Below are 20,704 nucleotides of genomic sequence, written 5' to 3' on the forward strand. Positions count from 1 at the left end.
TATCTAAAATACATGGACTAATCCATTGTAATTAATAACAAAGAGGAGGTAAAAATATAATAACAAGATAGTCAATAACGGAGGTGATTTTATTTCAACAAAAATAACAATTTACATTGAATTGTTTGATAATAATTATCGTGTATGCTACACCGGTAGAGTTTACTGTAGGCGTGGTATGCGCTCGTTCGCTATTTAAATATTTATCCATTCATTTATTTATTTATATATTTATTTATTTAATATATCGTTTCCAATCAATTACTTTATTCCTGTTTATTCAATAGATAATAATAATTATCGTTAAATCCTCAGCTTCTTTATTTCCATCCGACCGTCTATTTTACAACGAGAGCTAAACAATCGCCTCGATAGCTTATTTTATTTTAATTATTATTATATATTTCATTTTATTTTTTAAATATACAGCCTTTTTTTTTCTTCTTTAAACGATCAAGTTCTGAACAGAGATCGTCACCAAGCTTTAATCAAATAGGTACAATTGTAACAGTATATTTTATGTCTCTAATCTATGTCTGCACAGAAAAAAAAAATTTATTGCCGTAAAAAAATTTTCTCTCCCCAAGAAATTTTTTTTTTCTCAATTTCTAATGCAAAAATTTATTTTGGGAAAAGTAAAAATTTTTAGCGTCAAAAAATCCTTTTTTCTGTAGTTTCAAATTTAATTTAAGTCATTTTGGAGCAATAGCAGTGATAAGATTCGTTCTCTTAATTTTTTTTTTTTTTTAATTATTATTAGAGTAAAATTACTCATATTTTATCGGATGCAGTACTGTTTTATTTTTTTTAAATCACCGTTTTGGAAGCATCAAAATATTTAATTTTTCTCAGCTATTTTTAAACACTTGGCATTATTTTGAAATAAACAAAATAATAAAATTTTCTATATCGAATCAAAGTACTTAAGACACGGTACGGAATTAGAGCAATAAAGGAAACTCTACAAATAATAAATTATCAACTTGTTTTTATTTTTATTTATTTTATTTTACTTTTTTTTTTTTTAAGAGCAATAGTGTTGAAAGGCACCGGTCCCTTGGTTTTATTAATAAACTTTTAATTAAGATTTGTTTTTTTTTATTACAATAAAGCTTTGGATCGTAGTCGCGATTGAAAACAGTTGGCGTTAAAATAAAAAACAATAAAAAATAATCTAACTATTGTACAATTTTGATAAAATAATAAGATTTAAAAAGCCGTAAACGAAGGGCGCAGCTCCACATTATTATTAATAATAATAATAATAATAAAACGTTTTTTTTTTTTGCATACAAATATAAAATTAGGCTGTATAAAAAGGTAAATGTGAATGTGTGATTTGATAAGTGCGCGATAATTGAGTGTGTTATCGAGTGATCAACATGTATTATTTAAATATAATTAAATAAAATAAAAATTCACATTTATTCGTTTATCGACAATTAACATTATTTATTATTATTAATATTTATTATTATTAATAATAATAATAATAATCATACCAATAAATTTGATAAAATTTTACATAAAGTAATTCGTCAATAAGAGAACGTTGTCTCGAAAGAAGTTCCCTAGTCAGTTCGTCATTTTTCTACCTGTTTTAAACTTTATCTATACCTACTGTTATTACACTAGTCCTAGTACTTATATTTATATATTTATAATAATATAATTACTTGTTCGTCTTATAAACTATCAACTATTTACAACGTTTACTTTTTTTTTTATTTTTTAAACTTTTTATTTTAATATTTATTATTATTTCTATATATATTTATATATATAAAAAAAAAATAGTGTACATACAATAAAGTAATCGTCTGTTCAAGATGATTATTATTTAAACTCAGTGTTTATTTTTTTTTTACTACCCACTTTTATTCTCTTTCTTTTTATCGAATCTACAGTACATGTATTTTAGTATCTCACACTGGTTACTCATCACAGATGTATTCAAAATAAAAACACGCACACCTTTAACGTATTTATTAATATTATTATTATTATTTATAACGATTATATTAGTGTATTTACAAAAGAAAATGAATTTTTTTAAATTATTTACCACTTTTATTTACTGTGGAAATATTAATTAATATTATTATCGTTATTTTTATTACAACTAATTATTAATATTATATTTGATATAACTATTTTATAATTATAATAACTATTTATTAAATGTACCTTAAATTTGGCTTTGATGCCGTGCATTAAAGCTTTAGCTTTAGCGTCCGTGGTTTTTATATTTATTATTAATTATTTATTTATTTTTTTTTTTGTTCTTATAATTGATGATAAGAATGTTTTATGGAATGATTTTATTTATAGAGAAATAATGAAAGAAATAAATTTACACAAAAAAAAGATAACAAATTAAATATTATCATTCCACAAAATAATTATAAAAACAATAATAATAATAATAATAATTATAATCACAATTATTATTATTGGAAATAAAATTTTTAAAATATAAACAGATGACTTTTAATCGTTATGGTGGACGAGTAAAAAAAGTAATGTCAAGTAATGTTTAAAAAAAAAACCACAGCTTTTATACCTGAATCATTTGTGTAAAATTTTTTTTTTTTTTTTTTTTTTTCAAAAGATTGCTTTCATATTGCGATACTTTATCACTTTTTTATCCCAATATGACTCTAGTAAATAAAAAAAAAAAATAATAAAATAAAGAATCATAGCAAAAAAAAAGCGTAAATCTGAAATACAAAAACAAAGTTATCATGTCTGATAGGAACACGTCTGCAAGACCCTCTAATTAACGTTGATGAGAATCGGGAGCTTCGAATTGTTGATTTTACTGTCAATGGAGACACATCAGTCCTCGTCGGAGAGCGGCTCGTATTGAGCAGACAGGAGAGGCGCGGGCTCAGCTTGCATTTGCTCGGACTTTGATACATTCGCTGAGGAAGTTGCTGGTGGCGGTGGCTGGGGCATTCCAGTGTGTACTTGGACACCAAGAGCGTTGTAGGGATAGAATGTTGTGGGTGCTGATGGTGGTGGTTGACTTGGCTGACTAGGACTCTCGTCAATTACCATATCTCCGGTTGACGGACTCTCTGCTGGTTTGTCGTCCTTGTCAATGTTGCCGTTACCGCTGGATCTCTCCGCGCCTGGTTTGTCGTCCTCAGAGGTTCGCATTACTTCGACTATTTTATTTTTCACGTAATCAAGCGGCGAGAGATGGGGCTTTGATGGTGTCCCGGAGGTCGTTGTGGCAGTGGTTGATTCGTAATATCGTCTTGCTGTGTAATGATTTGTCGTTGCCTCGGGTGGTGACACCGGTTCTACGGAATGGAATTGCTTGCCCGAACTCACTGGTTGCTGTGATTGCTGGGATGGCTGATGCTGCTGCGGCTGCTGCTGTGTTTGAGATACGCGGATTATTTGACGCTCGTCACTCGATTTTGTCGACTCGGGTTCACCTTCGCGACGCTTCCACTGCTCTTCAGATATTGTGTATCTGTTTATCAAAAATATTATTATTATTTTGTGAAATTTATACTCCCATCATAGGTATTAATTGAATTTATATTTACCCAGGATATGATCTGTATGATCCATGAGGCGGACCATATTCCTTGGTTACAATATGCTCAGCATGATCTACAATGGTAATTGTTTTTCCATCTTGCGGAGCTTCATTTGGTGGTCCGCTATTACCTCCAGCAGCTTCACCAGCAGGACTGTGCGCAACACCATTAGGCTCTGGTTGATTATCTCGATGAAAAGTCTGAGTAAATAAATTAAAGTATTTATTAATAATGATAATTAACAATTAAGTTGGGTTAAATTAATAAATACGAACCTGGAAAAGTCTATCGCCGGGTCTGGTAGGCTGATTACTTGAAGCCGCAGTGCCACCGGTGCTTTTAAAACTCTGATTTATTTGATGAGTGATGATCGCGTCGATAAGACTGGCGGCAGTAAGAGTGGAAGAGCCTTCTCCTTGCTGAGAATTCGACGCGGACTGGCCGGTTCGCGTCGAAGAAGGCTGCTGTGGAGGAGGCTGAGGTGGAGGCTGCGGCCTTGAAGACGCCGGAAATCCACTGGTCATAATCCGCGAGGCCTCGCGATCAATTTGTTCCGGCCGGAAGTGATCCCTGCGTATTTGAGCCATATGACGATGTCTTTCAGCTTCGATTCTTCCGAGAAAATGCTGTTGGATTTGTTGTTGCTGTTGAATTTGTTGCTGTTGTTGTTGTTGTTGCTGCTGTTGCTGCTGCTGCTGTTGTTGCTGTTGTTGCTGCTGCTGTTGCTGCTGTTGCATTTGCTGTTGATGTAAATGAGCAAGATCCCGTTCTCGTTGTACAGCCATCCGATGTTCCGCCTGCTTATCACGCATCTCTTTTTCTCTTTGATGAACCGCCAGCTGTTCTCGTTGATGCTGGATTTCTTTTTCCCTCTGCTGAGCCATGCGATGCTCCTGATGTTCTTTTTCTCTCTGCGCCGCAGCGGCCATTTGATGCTGATGAATTTCTTTTTCTCGCTGCTGATGAACGCTCAGTCGATGCTGTTCCCCTTCACGCATTTCTTTTTCTCTCTGTACAGACATCATGTGCTCATGCTGCTGCATTTCTTTCTCCCGTTGCTGTGAAAATCTATGCTGCTCCTGTTGCTGTTGCTGCTGCATGTCTTTTTCCCTCTGGTGATGCTGGACAGCCAAACGATGCTCCAATTGCTGGAGCTCTTTCTCCCGATGCAGCCTCTGCTGCTCCTCTTTCTCACGTATATGAGCAAGATCACGTTCCCGTTCACGTTCACGCTCGCGCTCCCGTTCGCGCTGCTGATGCTGCTGTTGATGTTGCTGCTGAGCGGCAGCCATCCTCTCGGCATGCTGGATCGCAAACCGATGTTGCTCTTGAATCCTTATCTCTTGCTCCCGATACGCTCTATTATTATCTACATACCGATCAGCGAGCAGTCTATCGGCCATCGTTTTGCCGAGACCCTCATGGCCGCTGCTACCCGACGAAGGATGAGGAGGACCGTGAGGGTGCGGTACTGGTAAACTTGGCTGCTGGACAGCCACATCAACAAGACTAGAGAAAGCTTCAAGACCCGCCGGTGGAGGTTGATAGTGAATTTGTTTTTGCGGATTGTGTCTCTGTATAACTCCCTGTCGCGGTTGCGTGTGAGATTGAGGTGGAGGTGGTGTACTTGTGTAATACAATCCAGACGAAGGTGGGGGCTCACTTTTGCCAGGATTATCACTGGTTCCACTGGTACGACCTCTCTGGTGCATTTGCTGACTGGTAATGTAGTCGTTCATTATTATTTGGCGCGATGACAATTGTTGCTCCATAGTATAACTCGGTGGTGGTCTTGAAGAATATGAATTATACTGATTACTGTGGGTAACAACGACACCCTGTTGAGTTTGGCACTGAGGTGGAACATTTGTCGTTGCTGGTGAGTGTCTTATTGGCCGGTGATAATCATACATTGGATTACGTTTGTCTACAGTAAATGGATGCACTGGAGTACCCTGAGTTATCGAACCAGATTCTTTGGGAGCTGGTGTACCTCCTGAACCCGCTGACCCGGCATTACCTGGTGGTGTCATTTGTCTTAAAAGGCCTTCGTAACGCGCACTGGGAACTGGAGTACCGTGAGTTATTGACCCGCCTTTGTGAGCTGGCCCGATGTTACTTAGTTTGGGTGACAATTTTGGATGAGGAGGGGTCACGTTTACTTTATTCATTTTGGGCGTTATTGGAGCTTGCGGTCTAGGTGACGACGCGTAGACTAATGGGCTTTTAGCACCACGACCCTGCTCTGCATGTGGGTGAGCATGATAATAAGCACCTGGTGGTTCCGGGCGGTACATTGATACTTGAGGAGGTTTATGAGGCTGCTGATGAGTGTGATTGTACTCTTGCTGCTGAGGTGGTGGTGGATGTAGTCTTGGTTTCTTTATACTCAAATCAAGTGTACCCTCGGTTTCTCTTAATGCCTGCTGGACTTGCATCACGACTAAACCTTCTTTGGGAAGTAAATCTGGTTGTTGAGGCTGGGAACTTTGAACTGGAGGTGGACATGGTGTTATCGTTGCTTGCATTTGACCTGTAATTATAGATTTTTTAATTATTATTATTATTATTATTTAAATAAATATATTTGAGTGATTATAATAATTTAAAAATATTTATTACCAATTTGTTGAGGACTGGGAGCAGAACGATGACAGGAAACAACAGAAAGAGTCGCCAAATTCGAGTCCCTATTGGACATGGCAGTAGAGGGCATACTCGAGGCCGGCTTAAACTCACGAACAAAAGTAATGTCATTCCTATGATCAGCCTTGAGAATATTTGACATCGAAGAGGGACCAGAATTAGATACTGAACCCGGTGGTCCAGCTGGACTACCGTTGTTACGTTTTAGTTGCATCTCGATAACACCGAGCATAAGATCTTTGACAGTAAGTGGATTCGAGCTGCTAGCAGTTGTCGGTGGCGAATGCTCGGGTGGTGGTGGCGGTGGCGGTGGTTGAGGCTGTAGGATTTGCTGCTGTTGCTGGGATTGTATCAGCGCACTTGTATTACCAGTTGACTGCGTAACCGTAACACCCGTACTTTCAAGTTCAGCATTACCTTGACCTTCGTCCGCCGTCTCCTGAAACAATTTTCGAATCTCTATCAGACCCGTCGAAAACAATAATGGAAAAAAAAAATTTTTTAACAAAGAAATTGTAGACCCACCGTAGCAGAGCTATCGTAATCCTCGCGACTGTTTACCACTGGCTGTCCTCCAGCGGTAGGTTGCTGTGAAGACGATGTTGTTATCGGTGGTGGTACAAGAGAGATACGAATATCCGTCGTATTGTCGGGAGGAAAAATATTTGTTTTTGATGAACTCGTTGATGGGACCAAGGTCGACGTCGTACTACTTGATATTATATTTGCAGGACTACCTGCACTTGCAGTATCACTAGAATCGTGCACCTAAAATTAAATAAATTATTAGTAACAATAATAATATAGTGGACTATCCGTCATAAGCCTCTTCCCCTCAATCGGGAATTACTGAGTCCAAACAGCTTCCCCCTTAACCACTTTTTTGAGTTTCCTACCAGACATCCCGTTATAAGCCTCCGTTAAAATTCTCTAAATTATAAACTAACAATAGGAACAAAATATCTAAATAAATTATGAAAATTTACTATCGATCTTTCGCGGAGAATAATTTAATCATTATTAAGTAAAATATTATTTATTGTTCATAGTTGTAATCATTAATTACAATTAAAGCTTCTGTTACAATTTAAAAGTTTTTTTGATCATTATATTGATCAATAAAATTATTATTATCATTACTGTAATTAATACCGTTGTCATTATATTTTTTTTCATTACAATTATTATTAGTGTAAAAAGATAAGTATTTATTTTAGCGCTATAAGCACTAGAAAAATTGGGATAGTGACGTATGTAACAAAACGTAAATATGACGTTTAAAATGATTTAAAATAAAACAGGCTTATAACGAGTAGTCGAGAACAAAACTAAACGCACGGTAGTGGGAAGATTGAAATTACAATAAAAATTTCCCCTGCGTCCACTAGACCAGGCTTATAACGGGTAGTTGACTGTAATATATTTTTAAAAAAATAAAATAAAATACTAACAGCCAATTCATCGCAGCTACTTGTACTACTACCACTTTCCTCTTCATCTGTTAAAAAAGGCCTCCTAAAATCTTCTCCTCTCGCCTCATAGTACTCGGTAACAATCTGATCAAGTCCTAGTTTCTTGCGATACGTAAGATAATAATTTTTACACTGATGATTTGATTTTCCAGGAATTTGTTCAGCAACTTTCTGCCAATTCGTCGCATGTTCTCTCAACGCACGTCTTAGAAGTTTTAATTCTTCTTCAGTCCACTGCTGCCGCGTCGAAGATTCAGAACTGTCTTCAGAAACGTCTGCACCGGCGGTCAAATGAGGCGCCAAACGACGCGATATCCTGTTGAAACAAGCTGAACAACATTTGGTGGCATTGTTCGGTATCTGAAATTCTTGGACAACTGGCTCCCAGACATCTGAGGGCAGTTCCATCCACTTAGACGGTAATGCACGCAGTCGCTTAACTCGTGTTTTAGTATTTGAATTATTGGCATTTGGACATCCAGGAAGTGGACATGCGGTGTAACGACCACGTACGGCTTTACATCTGCAAGTATTGCAGACACGTGCACCCGGCTGCACTTGATCTTCACGTAATCCATATTGAGACGCTTGACTACGAGACAATGCACGGCTCTGGCTCCCTCCCTCTACTACACTTTGACATATCGCACAAGTATGTGGACCTAATTGTCTTCCTCCTTCTGTAAATAATTACAAATTATTATTATTATTATTACTTATTGATATTTTTATAAACTTATAGAGAATATATAAGACCGTACTCCCCACTTCTTTTATAAAATATTCAACGATTTCCAAGTGTCATAACTCTATTAAAATGTTATTAATTATTTAAAAAAAAATTAAAACATCAATTAGGTATTAAGGGCATTTTCAAACAGTGTCTCCCTCCCACACTTTTTAAAAATTTTCAATGACTCAGCTGTTATAAGCGTATCAAAATTTGATCCATAAATTAAAAAACAATTAAAGGGTTAAATAAAAAAAGGACAATTTCGCTGAGATATAGATTTTAAAAAAATTACTTACAGTTGACATCAATTTGGAGTTAAACGAAGTTAAATAAATTTCAATAAAATCTTCATGTCAATTTTATAATTTGAATTTTCAAATTTTCTAGACTGAAATTTATTCAAATAAATTTTTCAACTCCTAATTGATAACAACTGTACGAATTTTTTTTTAAAAATCTATATCTTATCGAAATTGTCCTTTTTTCAATTAATTCTTTAATTGTTTTTTAATTTATTGATAAAATTTTGACAGTTGAATATTTTTAAAAAGTGGGGAAAGGGGGTGGGGGATATTGTCTAACAATGCCCTTAATCAATAAGATATTTTATATAAAATTTTTATAATAATTTTAAAATTCAAATTTATTTTAAAAAAAATATGTATTTTTACGATGTTGGTTTCAAGAAAAATTTGAAGAATTTTAAATAGTAATATTCTGGAGAGATAAATATAATAACAGTCTTTAAATAAAGATACTTTTCATTAATGAATATCAATAAAGTAATTTTTTTAATCAATTCTATTTAACTTGTCAAAATGATATTTTTGCTGAGTATATGTTCAAGAGAACAACAGACGTATTTAACTTGATTACAATGCTTAGAAAAATTTAGACATTAATAATAGTAACTGTTTGTTATCATTTTTAAAATCAGGCGGTTTTTATGAAACATGCAATGAGTAAAATACACATATGGCAATTTAATAGGTTTTCATATTATATAGATTTTTTTTTCAAAGTATATTCATTGCGACAAGTGATGTTATTATTGTCACGCGAGTATGTTTTTACGGATAATGATAATAATCAGTCTTTAAATATATTAAATCGTAACAAGATACAACCTCACACTGTTTATTAAGCAATTTTCTCAATGGACGTATATATACATAAGTATAACATTCTAGGAAGTTATTTTAAAATTTTTTATTATTCTATGTAACTACTATGACAATATTCCTGCTCGCTGCACTTAGGGTTTCCCGGACATCTCCTAGTTTTTGGGTGTCCGGGAAGCCCAGTCAGGCTTTTTTTCGTCCAGGTTTTTTTACGTCCAGCTTTTAAATTCTAAATAATAAAATACTCATCAGCAATTTAAATTTTGTATCCGTATGAAATGATTTTTTACTTATGTAATTTATAAAAAGTTGCTCGTCATTGTTATAAATTAATTTATTTTAATTAAAACCACGAATGCAGTCCGTTTGTAAAAAATAAAAAATTAAGTTGGTTTTAAAATTAATAAGAAAAAAAATTTATGAAATTTTCTCGATTTTACACTGGGAGTAAATCCAGAATGATTAAGGATTTTAATTCAATCAGAATTCACTCTGTCACTCAGAGTTCCCGAGTTAAAAAAAATTACGCATACCGAGTATTTTATTAACCAATAATTTATTTTAATTAATGATATTTTACTAAATTTAAAAATTATTTAAAATTACAGATTAATTTTCCGAGCATTCAGAATCAGTATTTCCAACTTATACTTAAATCATCTGCGAAAAACGAAAAATATCTTATGGTATAAGTTACATATTGATATACTCAGTAATTTTCATGGGTAAAATAAATTTAAGTTGGTATTTATTTCTAAGAATAATTATATAAATGTTTAATTATTAATATTGATAATTAATATATACTGAAAAAATATAAAAAGAAAGAAAGAAATAAATTTTATAAAGTTTAAGTTGAGAGTAATATTTAAACTAAAAATGAAAAAGTGAAATGCAGAGGGAGAAACAGAATAATTAGCTAGATACCACTAGTTAACTAATTAAGGATACCCAATTAAAAAGTTCTCGCTCGCTCGTTCGCTCGACAAGAACTTGAGATTATGCTTATTCAGTACTGCCCGTAATAAAAGTATATAATTTTTATATTACTTCAAGAGCTACTGAATTTTTTCATTCGTATATTATTTAAATCTTTTGGATTATAAATATTATCTGTCAATATTTAATTATACTGTAGCTTTTAATGCAATTAAATAATAATGCTACAGTGATTGAATAAATAGAAGATAAAAAATATATATATGTATATGTGTTCATTTGGGAGTTTATAGGATTCACTGGCGGGAAACATCGGTGTCATACGAATGACAGGAGACAAGTTAATTGACGGATTCGATTGATTCCTGTACTATTTTTTTTCGTGAAAAATAAATGGAGATTTACTTTTTTAATTTTTTTATTTACTAATGTATGAAAATTGGGCAGTAATTTAGACAGATAGATAAGAATGCATTCATTTAGGGGAGGGAGAGACAAAATGGAGTAGTTTTGAAATTTTATACAAAAAGTTTGTTTTTTAAAAATACCAAAATTACTTTTGTAAATATAATTGAGCATTATTTTGAATTTTTTTTTCTTTACTGTTTTCGAAAACTTTTGTTTTTGTAAAAAAATCATGAAATCAATTTGATTTTTTTTCTTATCTGTTGATTAATATTTTTAAATATCCAAATTTATTTAATATCCAGAAAATTTTTTTTTCATCTTTTTTAGGGGGTACCCATTTTGCCCGCGAAAATTGAAATCTCTTTTTAACGGCAGCTGAAAATTTTTTCTATTTACTCAAAATATCATAAAAAAAAAAAAATTTCACGTATTTGAGTTTCCGAAAACTTGGAATTTCTTCAAGTACTCCGCCCCCAATAAATGATAAATTGAAGGGAAATTAATTGCTTTGATCTTGTTGTTGTGAATAAAAAAAAAGATAATTATGAATATAGTGTAAGAGTTATATTTAAAAAGACTAGAACTCAATGAAAGTTTGATTATGATTAAATGAAAGAAAATGTAAAGAAAAAAGTAGATATTAATATATGCAGAGAACGTAAATGGATGAAATGCAGTGGGAGATCCTGGTAATTAAGCTACCACCGCTGAGTGCGTAGCAAGTAAAAAGGGGCTGAAGAACCACTTTAAATATTTTATTAAATGAGAATGAGTTAATGAATAAAAATTAACTCAACTATTGTGAGTTTTTGATTTATAAAATTAATGATAATAATAATAATTATTCAAAGGATTAAATAAAATAAATTTTTAGCTCTGGCAAAGGCCATGGATATTTTACTTGTTATGTATATTCTCGAAAATTTTATATTTATTTAGAAGTCGGTTAGAATTTTTCGTCGGAGACTAATTACAAAAATATTAATAATAAGTTGATAAAATTGTATGATAATTTGTACTGTAAAAAATTTTTGTGTGAAAATGGCCCTAAATAACGGTGTAAATTATCCATTCGTGTAATTTTCTCACGGTGTAATTTACTTTTTTTACACCATTCCGTGTTACTCATTATAATTCTAATTAATGAGCAATAAATTATCATTAAAAATTTTTAACTACTTAATTAATAGGTACACTGTAAAAAATTGGAAATGAACTCAGAGTGATTACGGATTTTATTTGAATCTGCATGCACTCCGGTTCGGAATTTTAATTTTATTCCGATATGAAATAGTATTTTGAACATTTAAATATTTTTATGACTATTTTTCTTACCGCAAAATTATCATTTATACATTTAGATCTTGATGGTGTAAAAATTTTAACACCGCCTAAATTGAACTCGATATTTGGTGTAATTTTTACACCGAGAAGTTTACAGTATGCTGAGTAAAAAAATTTTTTACAGCGTAGATTTAAGGGAGAGACACTTGAAGAACAATGTGACTGATGTCATCGGAGATCAATGTAATTGAACAAATTGTTTGAAGGAAGTAGAAAATTTAATGTTAGTCTGGTGCTTACTCGTCCAAACCCGCGCTTTTTATAAATTATTTAATCCGGGCATAACACTAATTACTGATCACGAATAAGTGAGGATTAGCAGAAGTTTGTAATAAACGATTCAGAAGGAATATAAAATTGCATGGACCATGCTAATAATATATTCTCTTTGATTTAACAGTTTGTAGAGATAGAGGCAGAGGTAGAGGTAGATATAGATATAGACAGGGTTAGGAGGGAGAGAAATTTACTGAAGGCTTTTGTGATACATAATGTTGTTCACTGTCACAAATAAGGTATCATACGTTAAGTTAATTGATGGTATACTAATACATGAAACAAAATAATTATTCCACTTATGGGAATTTTAAAAATAGAGACTAAAAAATTATATCCGTTAATTATTAACCGTGAAGGTAATTAAGTTATTTAATAATTCGAGTTTAGCTTTTTCAGAGAAACGCTTTTGCGTATTTATATATTTATGAGATTTACGCATCGTCAATGCAGGAAAAATGATTAAAAGCAAACACTCATTCTCTCTTACGCGCTCACGCATTTTATTTTATTTTTTATTTTACTCGTTCTCCCTCGACGGTACTTGGGCTCATGGAGGGATTTTATTCGATGCCAAGAGAAAACACGATTTTTTATCGCTCTCCTACATTGCAAGTGAAAATTTCAGTACCGTCAAATTAATAATCTACTGTATGTTTATTGACAATTATTATATTGTTTTTATTTTTTTAAAAACCAATTTTTTTTTTTATTATTTTCATCCAATTATATTTATATTTATTTTCAATTTTTATAAATAAATAATATAAAAAAAAAATATGTATATCGCTGTTTGTTAAAATTACACAGTACGCTTCGAAATACGTGATTCGATAAAATAAATAAAAATATGACAATAAAAATAAATCGAATATATTCTGCGCAAGGTAAATAACAAATATAATATAAAAAAATAAAATATATTTATTGGATTTATATTAAATTAATGCGATAATAAATTCGGTAAAATATAATTGTATAAATTAATATACACATTTATACATATATATTAATACACTGGGGACTCTGGGCGATATTGGTCAGCATATATTTCAAAATAAAAAAAAATATATGAATAATAAATTTTATAAATAAATGTCACACGATTTATGTCATTTAACATCAGAGAATTTGATCGGTCAAAGCTCTGATGGCTGATTACTCTATCGGTATTAGCATGTGCCTACCAATTGCTTCTATATTTATGTACATATATATGTATGTATACAAGTAGGAGTGTGCAAATAACATCTGTCAATTAAGGACGTAGCTTATCGATAGGGGAAAACTTTTGCCCTTATAATGTACTCAATCGTTTGTATAACATTACTGAATAAAAACATAATATTTTTAAAATTCTGTTCCCTCAAAGACTCAATAAATTTATAAATTAATTATTATGACAAATATAAAATATATTAATCAACAGATATTAGTTTACATTTAAATTCAAACGCCAGCAATGAAATTTATGTCGGTATGATGATACGGAATGATGATAGTGATATATATGTAGCCATGTATATACATATATATATATATTAATTTAGCTTTAGCTTTGCGGAGGTTAACGTTTAACAGTACGTATAATCCGTTATTTGCTTGGCAAAGTACCGAGCATAGCTCTATCCAATACTCGCGAGACTGAGACGGAAGTTGAAGAGAGACAGAGATTGTAGAACCAGTGGTAGCTGAGCATTAATTGGGATTAAGTAAATCAAGACGCTAATTAGCTCGTCCGTTACTCGACTCAACACTGCGTGTTTTCATCTCACCGTTACCACAACCCTCAGATGGACTAACATTTAATTTTACCACCAATTTACTACGCTCCTATTGCCCTATAATTATATATATTTATTCACCTTACATTTTAAATACTCGTAATTATTTTTCCTTAATATGATGGACGATTATATTAATAAATTAAAGTTATCATGTAGATTAAAAAGTATACTTTGGTTTTTTATGATAAGATTTTCCAACAGCGGTCCCGGAGTATCAGTTTAAAATACAGAGAAATTGAAACAGAAAAGCCAGATGAAAAATGTAAGATATAGAAATATATATATATATATATATACATAGTGAAACTCTTAAAGTCATAGTGTGGTGGCTGGTAATATCGTGAAAAGTGTTTGCTCAGCTTGTTTAAATCGAGCAGGGCATTAAACCGAGAGTTCTTCATTCTTTCATTTCTATTCTCTGAGCAGAGCATGGCTACGGCTGCTGTTGCTACTGCTGAGATAACCTGAGGCACTTTGCAGTGTGTGTTTAAGGCCTCAGCAATTGTACCACGGGTGTCTGACAACTCAACTTGAACCAGTAAAAAATCTGTTCTTATACCGAATTATAAAAAAAACAGAAGCTAGGATATATTTATTATTTTCAAAATTTATTTATTGTATAAAATAAAAAAAAAAAATGATGCTGATGAAAGAGGACAAATAGTTGATTGGCAAATATTGTCTTTTGTCATGAGTACAATCGTCTCGAGTAGACCGTAATCGGTGATGGTTAGCGATTTGCTAGAGAATAAGAGCGACGCGGGGATGCCGGGAGATTTGTGGGTTCCGAGCTCTGTCGAGTATCTTCCTCTCCAGGGAAATGTGCGTAATAGTCGTTATATTCATCAGCACTGGTTCTCGCGTTTGTTTATTAGCCAACACTCAAACGCTTCCGGCTGGGACAACTCGTCTCTCAAAACCGCAATAGTGTTACTGATATCGACGCGAGTACCTGCATCCTTATCCTCGACGACGTCACTCATATCAAACCTCAGCGTTTGTTATTCGACACTGTATACTTAAATATATGAGATCATTTGTTCTACACTGAGCAAAAAAATAACTTTTAGAAACATTGTATTTTCCTACAAGAAATTATGCGATTTTAATTTTTAATCTGATATATTTTTAGTGGAAAAATTTGATGACTTCATTCAAAATTTTTTTGATCGAAAACATCTGAGCTTAGTTCGAAATTGCTGATCTGTTTTTTTTGGAGTTCTGTAGATAAATTTCGATTTTCTTCCGTCAAGAAAATTATTCTTTAACTTAAATATGGAATTAATAATATAATAAATTTAATTAAATTATTACTTAAGAAAGATGTGTTGTCAAATTATCTCAGCAATTTTATACCACAAGTGATTCCTACAAATTGATCCCATGGACATTCGGTTGAAAATGATAAAGATAATGATTTTGTAGATGATTATGAAAGCTATGAACCCGAGTCGAAATTTTGATCGTAAATTGAACTTACTAGATGTTGAAAACGTTAATTCAATCTTTAAAGACGTAGCTGGCGTACGAAAACGTAAGTAAGACTTGCATAATCGTAGATAAAACCTTTCAAAACTTGCAATAAAAAAATCAAAGTATATAAGAAATATTTCATTGCCAGAAAAATATATTTAGTAGCCAGAAGACGAGAAATGAAAATTTTCTCTTCCGAGTCTTACAGACTCTAGTAGCTTGGAGATAAAAAGTAAAAATTATCAGCTGTAGAAAAATATTTTGGGCCTTGTGAGACAGTACTCTACTGATGGCTAATTTCTTGTGCTCCTGTGGGTCTTATAGACTACCCAGAAGCTTGGAGACAAGAAATAAAAATATTCAGCAGGTTTTGAAAATTACTTTGGAGCCATACAAAAGATAGCTCTAGAGTCTATACTGCTGAAAATTTTTATTTCTAGTTTTCTGACTACTAGATATATTCTTTTGTCAATTAAATATTTCTTATATACTTTAATTTTTTTATTGCAAGTTTTGATTACGTTTTCGTACGTCAAGTACGTCGAGTACGTTCAATCTACAATTTAAATTTTGACGCGGGAAAATCTTAATGAAACTGATGAATTAGAAAATCAGCTGTCAGTTAGATTTAGTCTGGAGGATCAATTGTCAGGGATCAGTTGTCATGGAACTTTTAAAAAAAATATTCTTTTTACTAAAGTTAATTTTTTTCTAACTGTAAAATCATAAATTTTAAAAATAAATTGGCTGATTTTTTTTTGTTTATAAGAAACTAAAGAAAAAATTTTAATGTTTGCGAATTTTCTTTTAAATTGAGACATGATTTAAATAACAAGCATCCATATTAAATGTACACATGTGTACAAATTATGAATAATATTATTCAAACATTATGTAAAAGGTTATAGAGAATAAAAGCAAACAGACAGAGGAATCTGATGATTTTAAATTAATTAAAAAGATTTAAATAATTTTTAATTATTATATTTTTAATGAAAAATAATTGATGAGTTTAAAAACGGATTGGGATAGTATATTAGTTATTAAAATAAACTTTAAAAGAGAATAAATATAAAAATTAAACATTAGCGGAATATTATCGCGCGGTCGTGGAACGCGAGTCTCGTACACGTGTCACGGCAACGGCCAATCTGCGCTCAACGGGGGCGGTTCTTACCCCGCAAATATACTTGAGGGTTGCGATGCTGGTGGGGTATTTCGCAAACCGCGTTTGCACGTCCCAGCTACCGGCGTTCAAATCACGATCGTGACCTGCTTGATTACCAGCTCAAGTTCTACATATTAGTTTTATCTCGCCGCTTGTTTCAATCGATCCCATAGTAATTCTTCTTAAATTAAACTGTCAATTCTCGTAATTAAGTCCAGTTTTAGTTTAATAAAAAGTAAATTTAAAAAATGTGTTAAATAAATTTTTAAAAATTATATTCAAATAAATATTAAGATGTATAGTTTGTACAGAGCTTGGTTCGGTGAAGAAAATTATTCCCATCTTGAAACACTTTCCCCCCCAGACACGGTCGTAAGAGTTGGAAATGACGGTGAGCATCAATTTGTTGCTCATCGCGGTGTTTTGGCAGCACACAGTGGATATTTAAAAGCTTTACTCTCAACTACAGCAACCTCTGGCTCATCCCGTGTCACTGGAGATTCACCAAATCCAATAACATCTATTTCCGTTTCGTCCGTTGGTAAATATTGTCTGCATTCATATAATTATGACCAATATGTTGATAGTTAAATTAATAAATTTGTGTAATTAATTAATTAGGTGGTGAAGCATTTGCTCCATTGTTGAATTACATGTACACTGGACGTTTAGAAGTTACTTTGGAAAACATCTACAGTGTATTGCTAGCAACCCATTTGCTCCACATGCCAGGAGCTCTTGAGCAGTGTCGCGCTGCGCTTCTAAGACTTCGTGGACCAGCTCCACCGCCACCTTTACCGCAAACTACAACTCCAAGTTCTACAATTCTTAGACCAGTGGCCAATAGACTAGTTGGTTCCTCCGTTTGCTGGCCACAGTCTAGTTTATATTCATCAGGAACCGTCGGGTTTCCTCTTTTACCAGCTTTACAGTTGCCACCACGAATTCCCGTTCTTCAAAATTCCCCGGGAACTATTCACGAAACTTCAACGACTTATAGGTCAGTTGGATTTATTATTATAAATTTTATCATATTAATTGTTCATTTTTATTTTATTTTTTTAGAGTCAACTCTCCAGAGCCGTCATCATCAACGTATACACCAGATAGGGCTCAAAAGTACAGTGAAAGATCAGACAGTCCAGTAAATATCGTTTCGACATCGAAATTAAAAGATTCAAGAGGATGTTTGCGGGTTAACAGTAAACAGGATGAAAAAACAACAAAAAAAGATCAAGAGTACAGTCAATCTCACAGAACTTTAAATTCTTCGCCGGGTAGTGAAAAAATATCGATAATAAATATAGATACTTTGACGCAAAATAAATCAAGTGGAAGAAGTTCGATATCAAGTAATGAGTTACCGACGACAAGTAGTGCCGGTGTTGTCCTTGACATCGCGTGTTGCGACGGTCCAGTTAAATTTCATCGTGTTTTGAATGAAAATTATACGAAACCAGACAATGGACTCAGTAATAATCAAGTGGAAAATAATAACAGTGGTAGTAATCAACGACGAGTGTCTCAAACAAATAGTGCCAGTTCCTCGACGGAATCTGAAATAATTTGTGAGAATGACGAAAACGGAAGACCCAACAGGAGATCGGAATTTGATGAGTCTAGTGTAGGATCTAGTGAAACTGCTGGCGGAAATTATACTTGTGAATACTGTCGTCATACTTTTAAATCCCATTACTGTTACAAAAAACACGCAAGAAGACATCTTTTGCCTACGGGTACTGAGGAGGCTGCGAATCAACGACCGGAAAATAAAAGAAGGCGGGAAGTGAGACTTCTTGATTTAAATGTTCAATATTACCCTTGTAAAATATGCGGAAGTAAATTTCCGAGTTACTATTTTGTTCATAAACACAAAAAACTCTGTCACTCGACAACTGAAATTTTAAATTCCGAAAATGAAGATAATGCGGCTAATGAAGCTGCCGGTTGTTCAACACAAACTTAAATATAAATTGTAAGCTAACTAATTAAATAAATAAAATTTTTATTCATGAGCTTAAAAATATTGTTAAAAAATAAATTGTTTTTTAAAATTAAGGTCATTTAAATTTCCGTAATTATCATAAGTGTAAATGTATGTGTATCAATAAAATAAAAAAAAAATATAAATAATAATAATGAGAGTAGAGATAAAATAAAAGAGAGATTATGAATTTTAATCACCGGCTACTTTAAATCAATACAACAATAAAACAAATTTGTGTCAGTAATTATTATTATTGATTGATGTTAAGCAAACAGTTAAACATTTGAAATGCATAATAAAATTGTAGGTACGCTTTAGGCAATGGTTTTACTACAATATATCTATATATCATATGATGATTCATTCGTGAGATAACCGATATTAATTATATCTAATGTATCATCATTCAATATCCATTTTGTAGTTGATGTAATTAATGTAATAACATCGAATAATTATCGAGACAAAGGTAGTTTACTAAATTTATACCTCATGCGAAAATAATTAAATATACTATCAATTATTTATTATTATTATTCAATTAAATAAATAAATAAAATGTACTTACCGATGGACTCGATGTTTTGCGCTTCCTCGTCGCTGGTTTCCATCGGCGTCGCGTGATTATTTTCTTTCTTTTTATCCTTAGATCGGTTACCAGCAGATCCACTGACGTTACTCGTCGTCGTGCTTCCAGTTTTCTTCTTTTCTTTCGCATCGGGTGTTTGCATTGATACTTCATTGGGCCCAGCTGACGAAAACCCACTTGCGTTTTCCGATCTGTAAAACCAATATTTATTATCAATTAAATATCTTGTCAATTATATTTATAGGTGGCGGTAAAAATTTCATTTAAAAGAAGCTGAGGGTTTTTGTTGTGATTTTTAATTTAATTGACAACTTAAAGGAGAAGGGTTAAGATGAGCCCTTGGAATTTTGTTATCAAACTAATCAACTTTATCAAGATCGAGTAAAAAATACATTTTTTATAGGTTTGGAAAAGTTTAAAAAGGGGGTATGATGGGCATCTTTAAAATTGAAAATAAAATTAATTTTTCGAGATTTTTTTATTTCGTTGTAACAAAATTGTTTATTAAGTTCATTCTCAGACGGTACCCGCCTCCTCCCACACTTTTTAAAAATATTCAATGACTTTCAATTGTAGCCGTATTAAAATTTTGAAAATTAATTTAAAAAAAGTTAAAGCATAAATTGAAAGAAAGACAACGCAGTTACAATTTCGCCGCAACAAAGATTTTTAAAAAAATTATTTACAGTTGACATCAATTAGGAGTTGAACCAAATTTTGTTTAGCTCCCAATTGATGTCAATTGTAAGTAATTTTTTTTAAAATCTATCTCGGCGAAATTGTACCTGTGATGTTCTTTCAATTAATGCTATAATTTTTTCGAAGTTAATTAATAAAATTTTAATTCTGTTGATAAATTAGTTATTGAATATTTTTGAAGTGGGAGGGGGGGGGGGGGGGGGTTCTCACTATCTGAGAACGCGCATAAAACAAAATAATCTGCGAGACTAAGATTGACTTGCTCTTATTTTTGCAAAATAAAAATTTGAATTTTTTTTTTTTCCAATTTAAAGATTTTTTTGAAAAAGAGCCGTCTCTCCCCTTTTTCTCCAATTTAATGCAAATAATATTTTTTTAAGAAAGTAATAAAAAACTAAAGATAAATACATAGATCGAGTAGTTTGCATTTAGAATATGATATGATATTAATTAAATTCACATAGTGACTCGTACGACAATGAAATCTGCGAAGCTCGGATCAATTAAG

At 32.4% G+C, this 20,704-nt stretch overlaps 1 protein-coding gene across 10 annotated transcripts in view; it reads right to left on the reverse strand.

Annotated features, from left to right (window-relative positions):
• Positions 1 to 71: 71 nt before the first annotated feature.
• LOC103580284 (uncharacterized) overlaps positions 72 to 20,704 on the reverse strand; it is a 64,484-nt gene continuing 43,851 nt past the window's right edge. For 9 of the 10 annotated variants that reach the window (XM_053742302.1, XM_008561984.2, XM_053742304.1 and 6 more), the window contains 7 exons: positions 19,477 to 19,688; positions 7,652 to 8,352; positions 6,726 to 6,968; positions 6,177 to 6,639; positions 3,830 to 6,087; positions 3,561 to 3,754; positions 72 to 3,484 (listed from right to left, as the gene is read on the reverse strand). In XM_053742302.1, the coding sequence (XP_053598277.1) occupies positions 2,839 to 3,484; positions 3,561 to 3,754; positions 3,830 to 6,087; positions 6,177 to 6,639; positions 6,726 to 6,968; positions 7,652 to 8,352; positions 19,477 to 19,688 (4,717 nt within the window). In that variant the 3' untranslated portion in view covers positions 72 to 2,838. The remainder of the gene's footprint in view (positions 3,485 to 3,560; positions 3,755 to 3,829; positions 6,088 to 6,176; positions 6,640 to 6,725; positions 6,969 to 7,651; positions 8,353 to 19,476; positions 19,689 to 20,704) is intronic. The other variant, XM_053742303.1, reaches the window with a different exon arrangement.

This window comes from Microplitis demolitor, chromosome 10 (assembly GCF_026212275.2).
Source record: "Microplitis demolitor isolate Queensland-Clemson2020A chromosome 10, iyMicDemo2.1a, whole genome shotgun sequence".
Lineage (NCBI taxonomy): Eukaryota > Metazoa > Arthropoda > Insecta > Hymenoptera > Braconidae > Microplitis > Microplitis demolitor.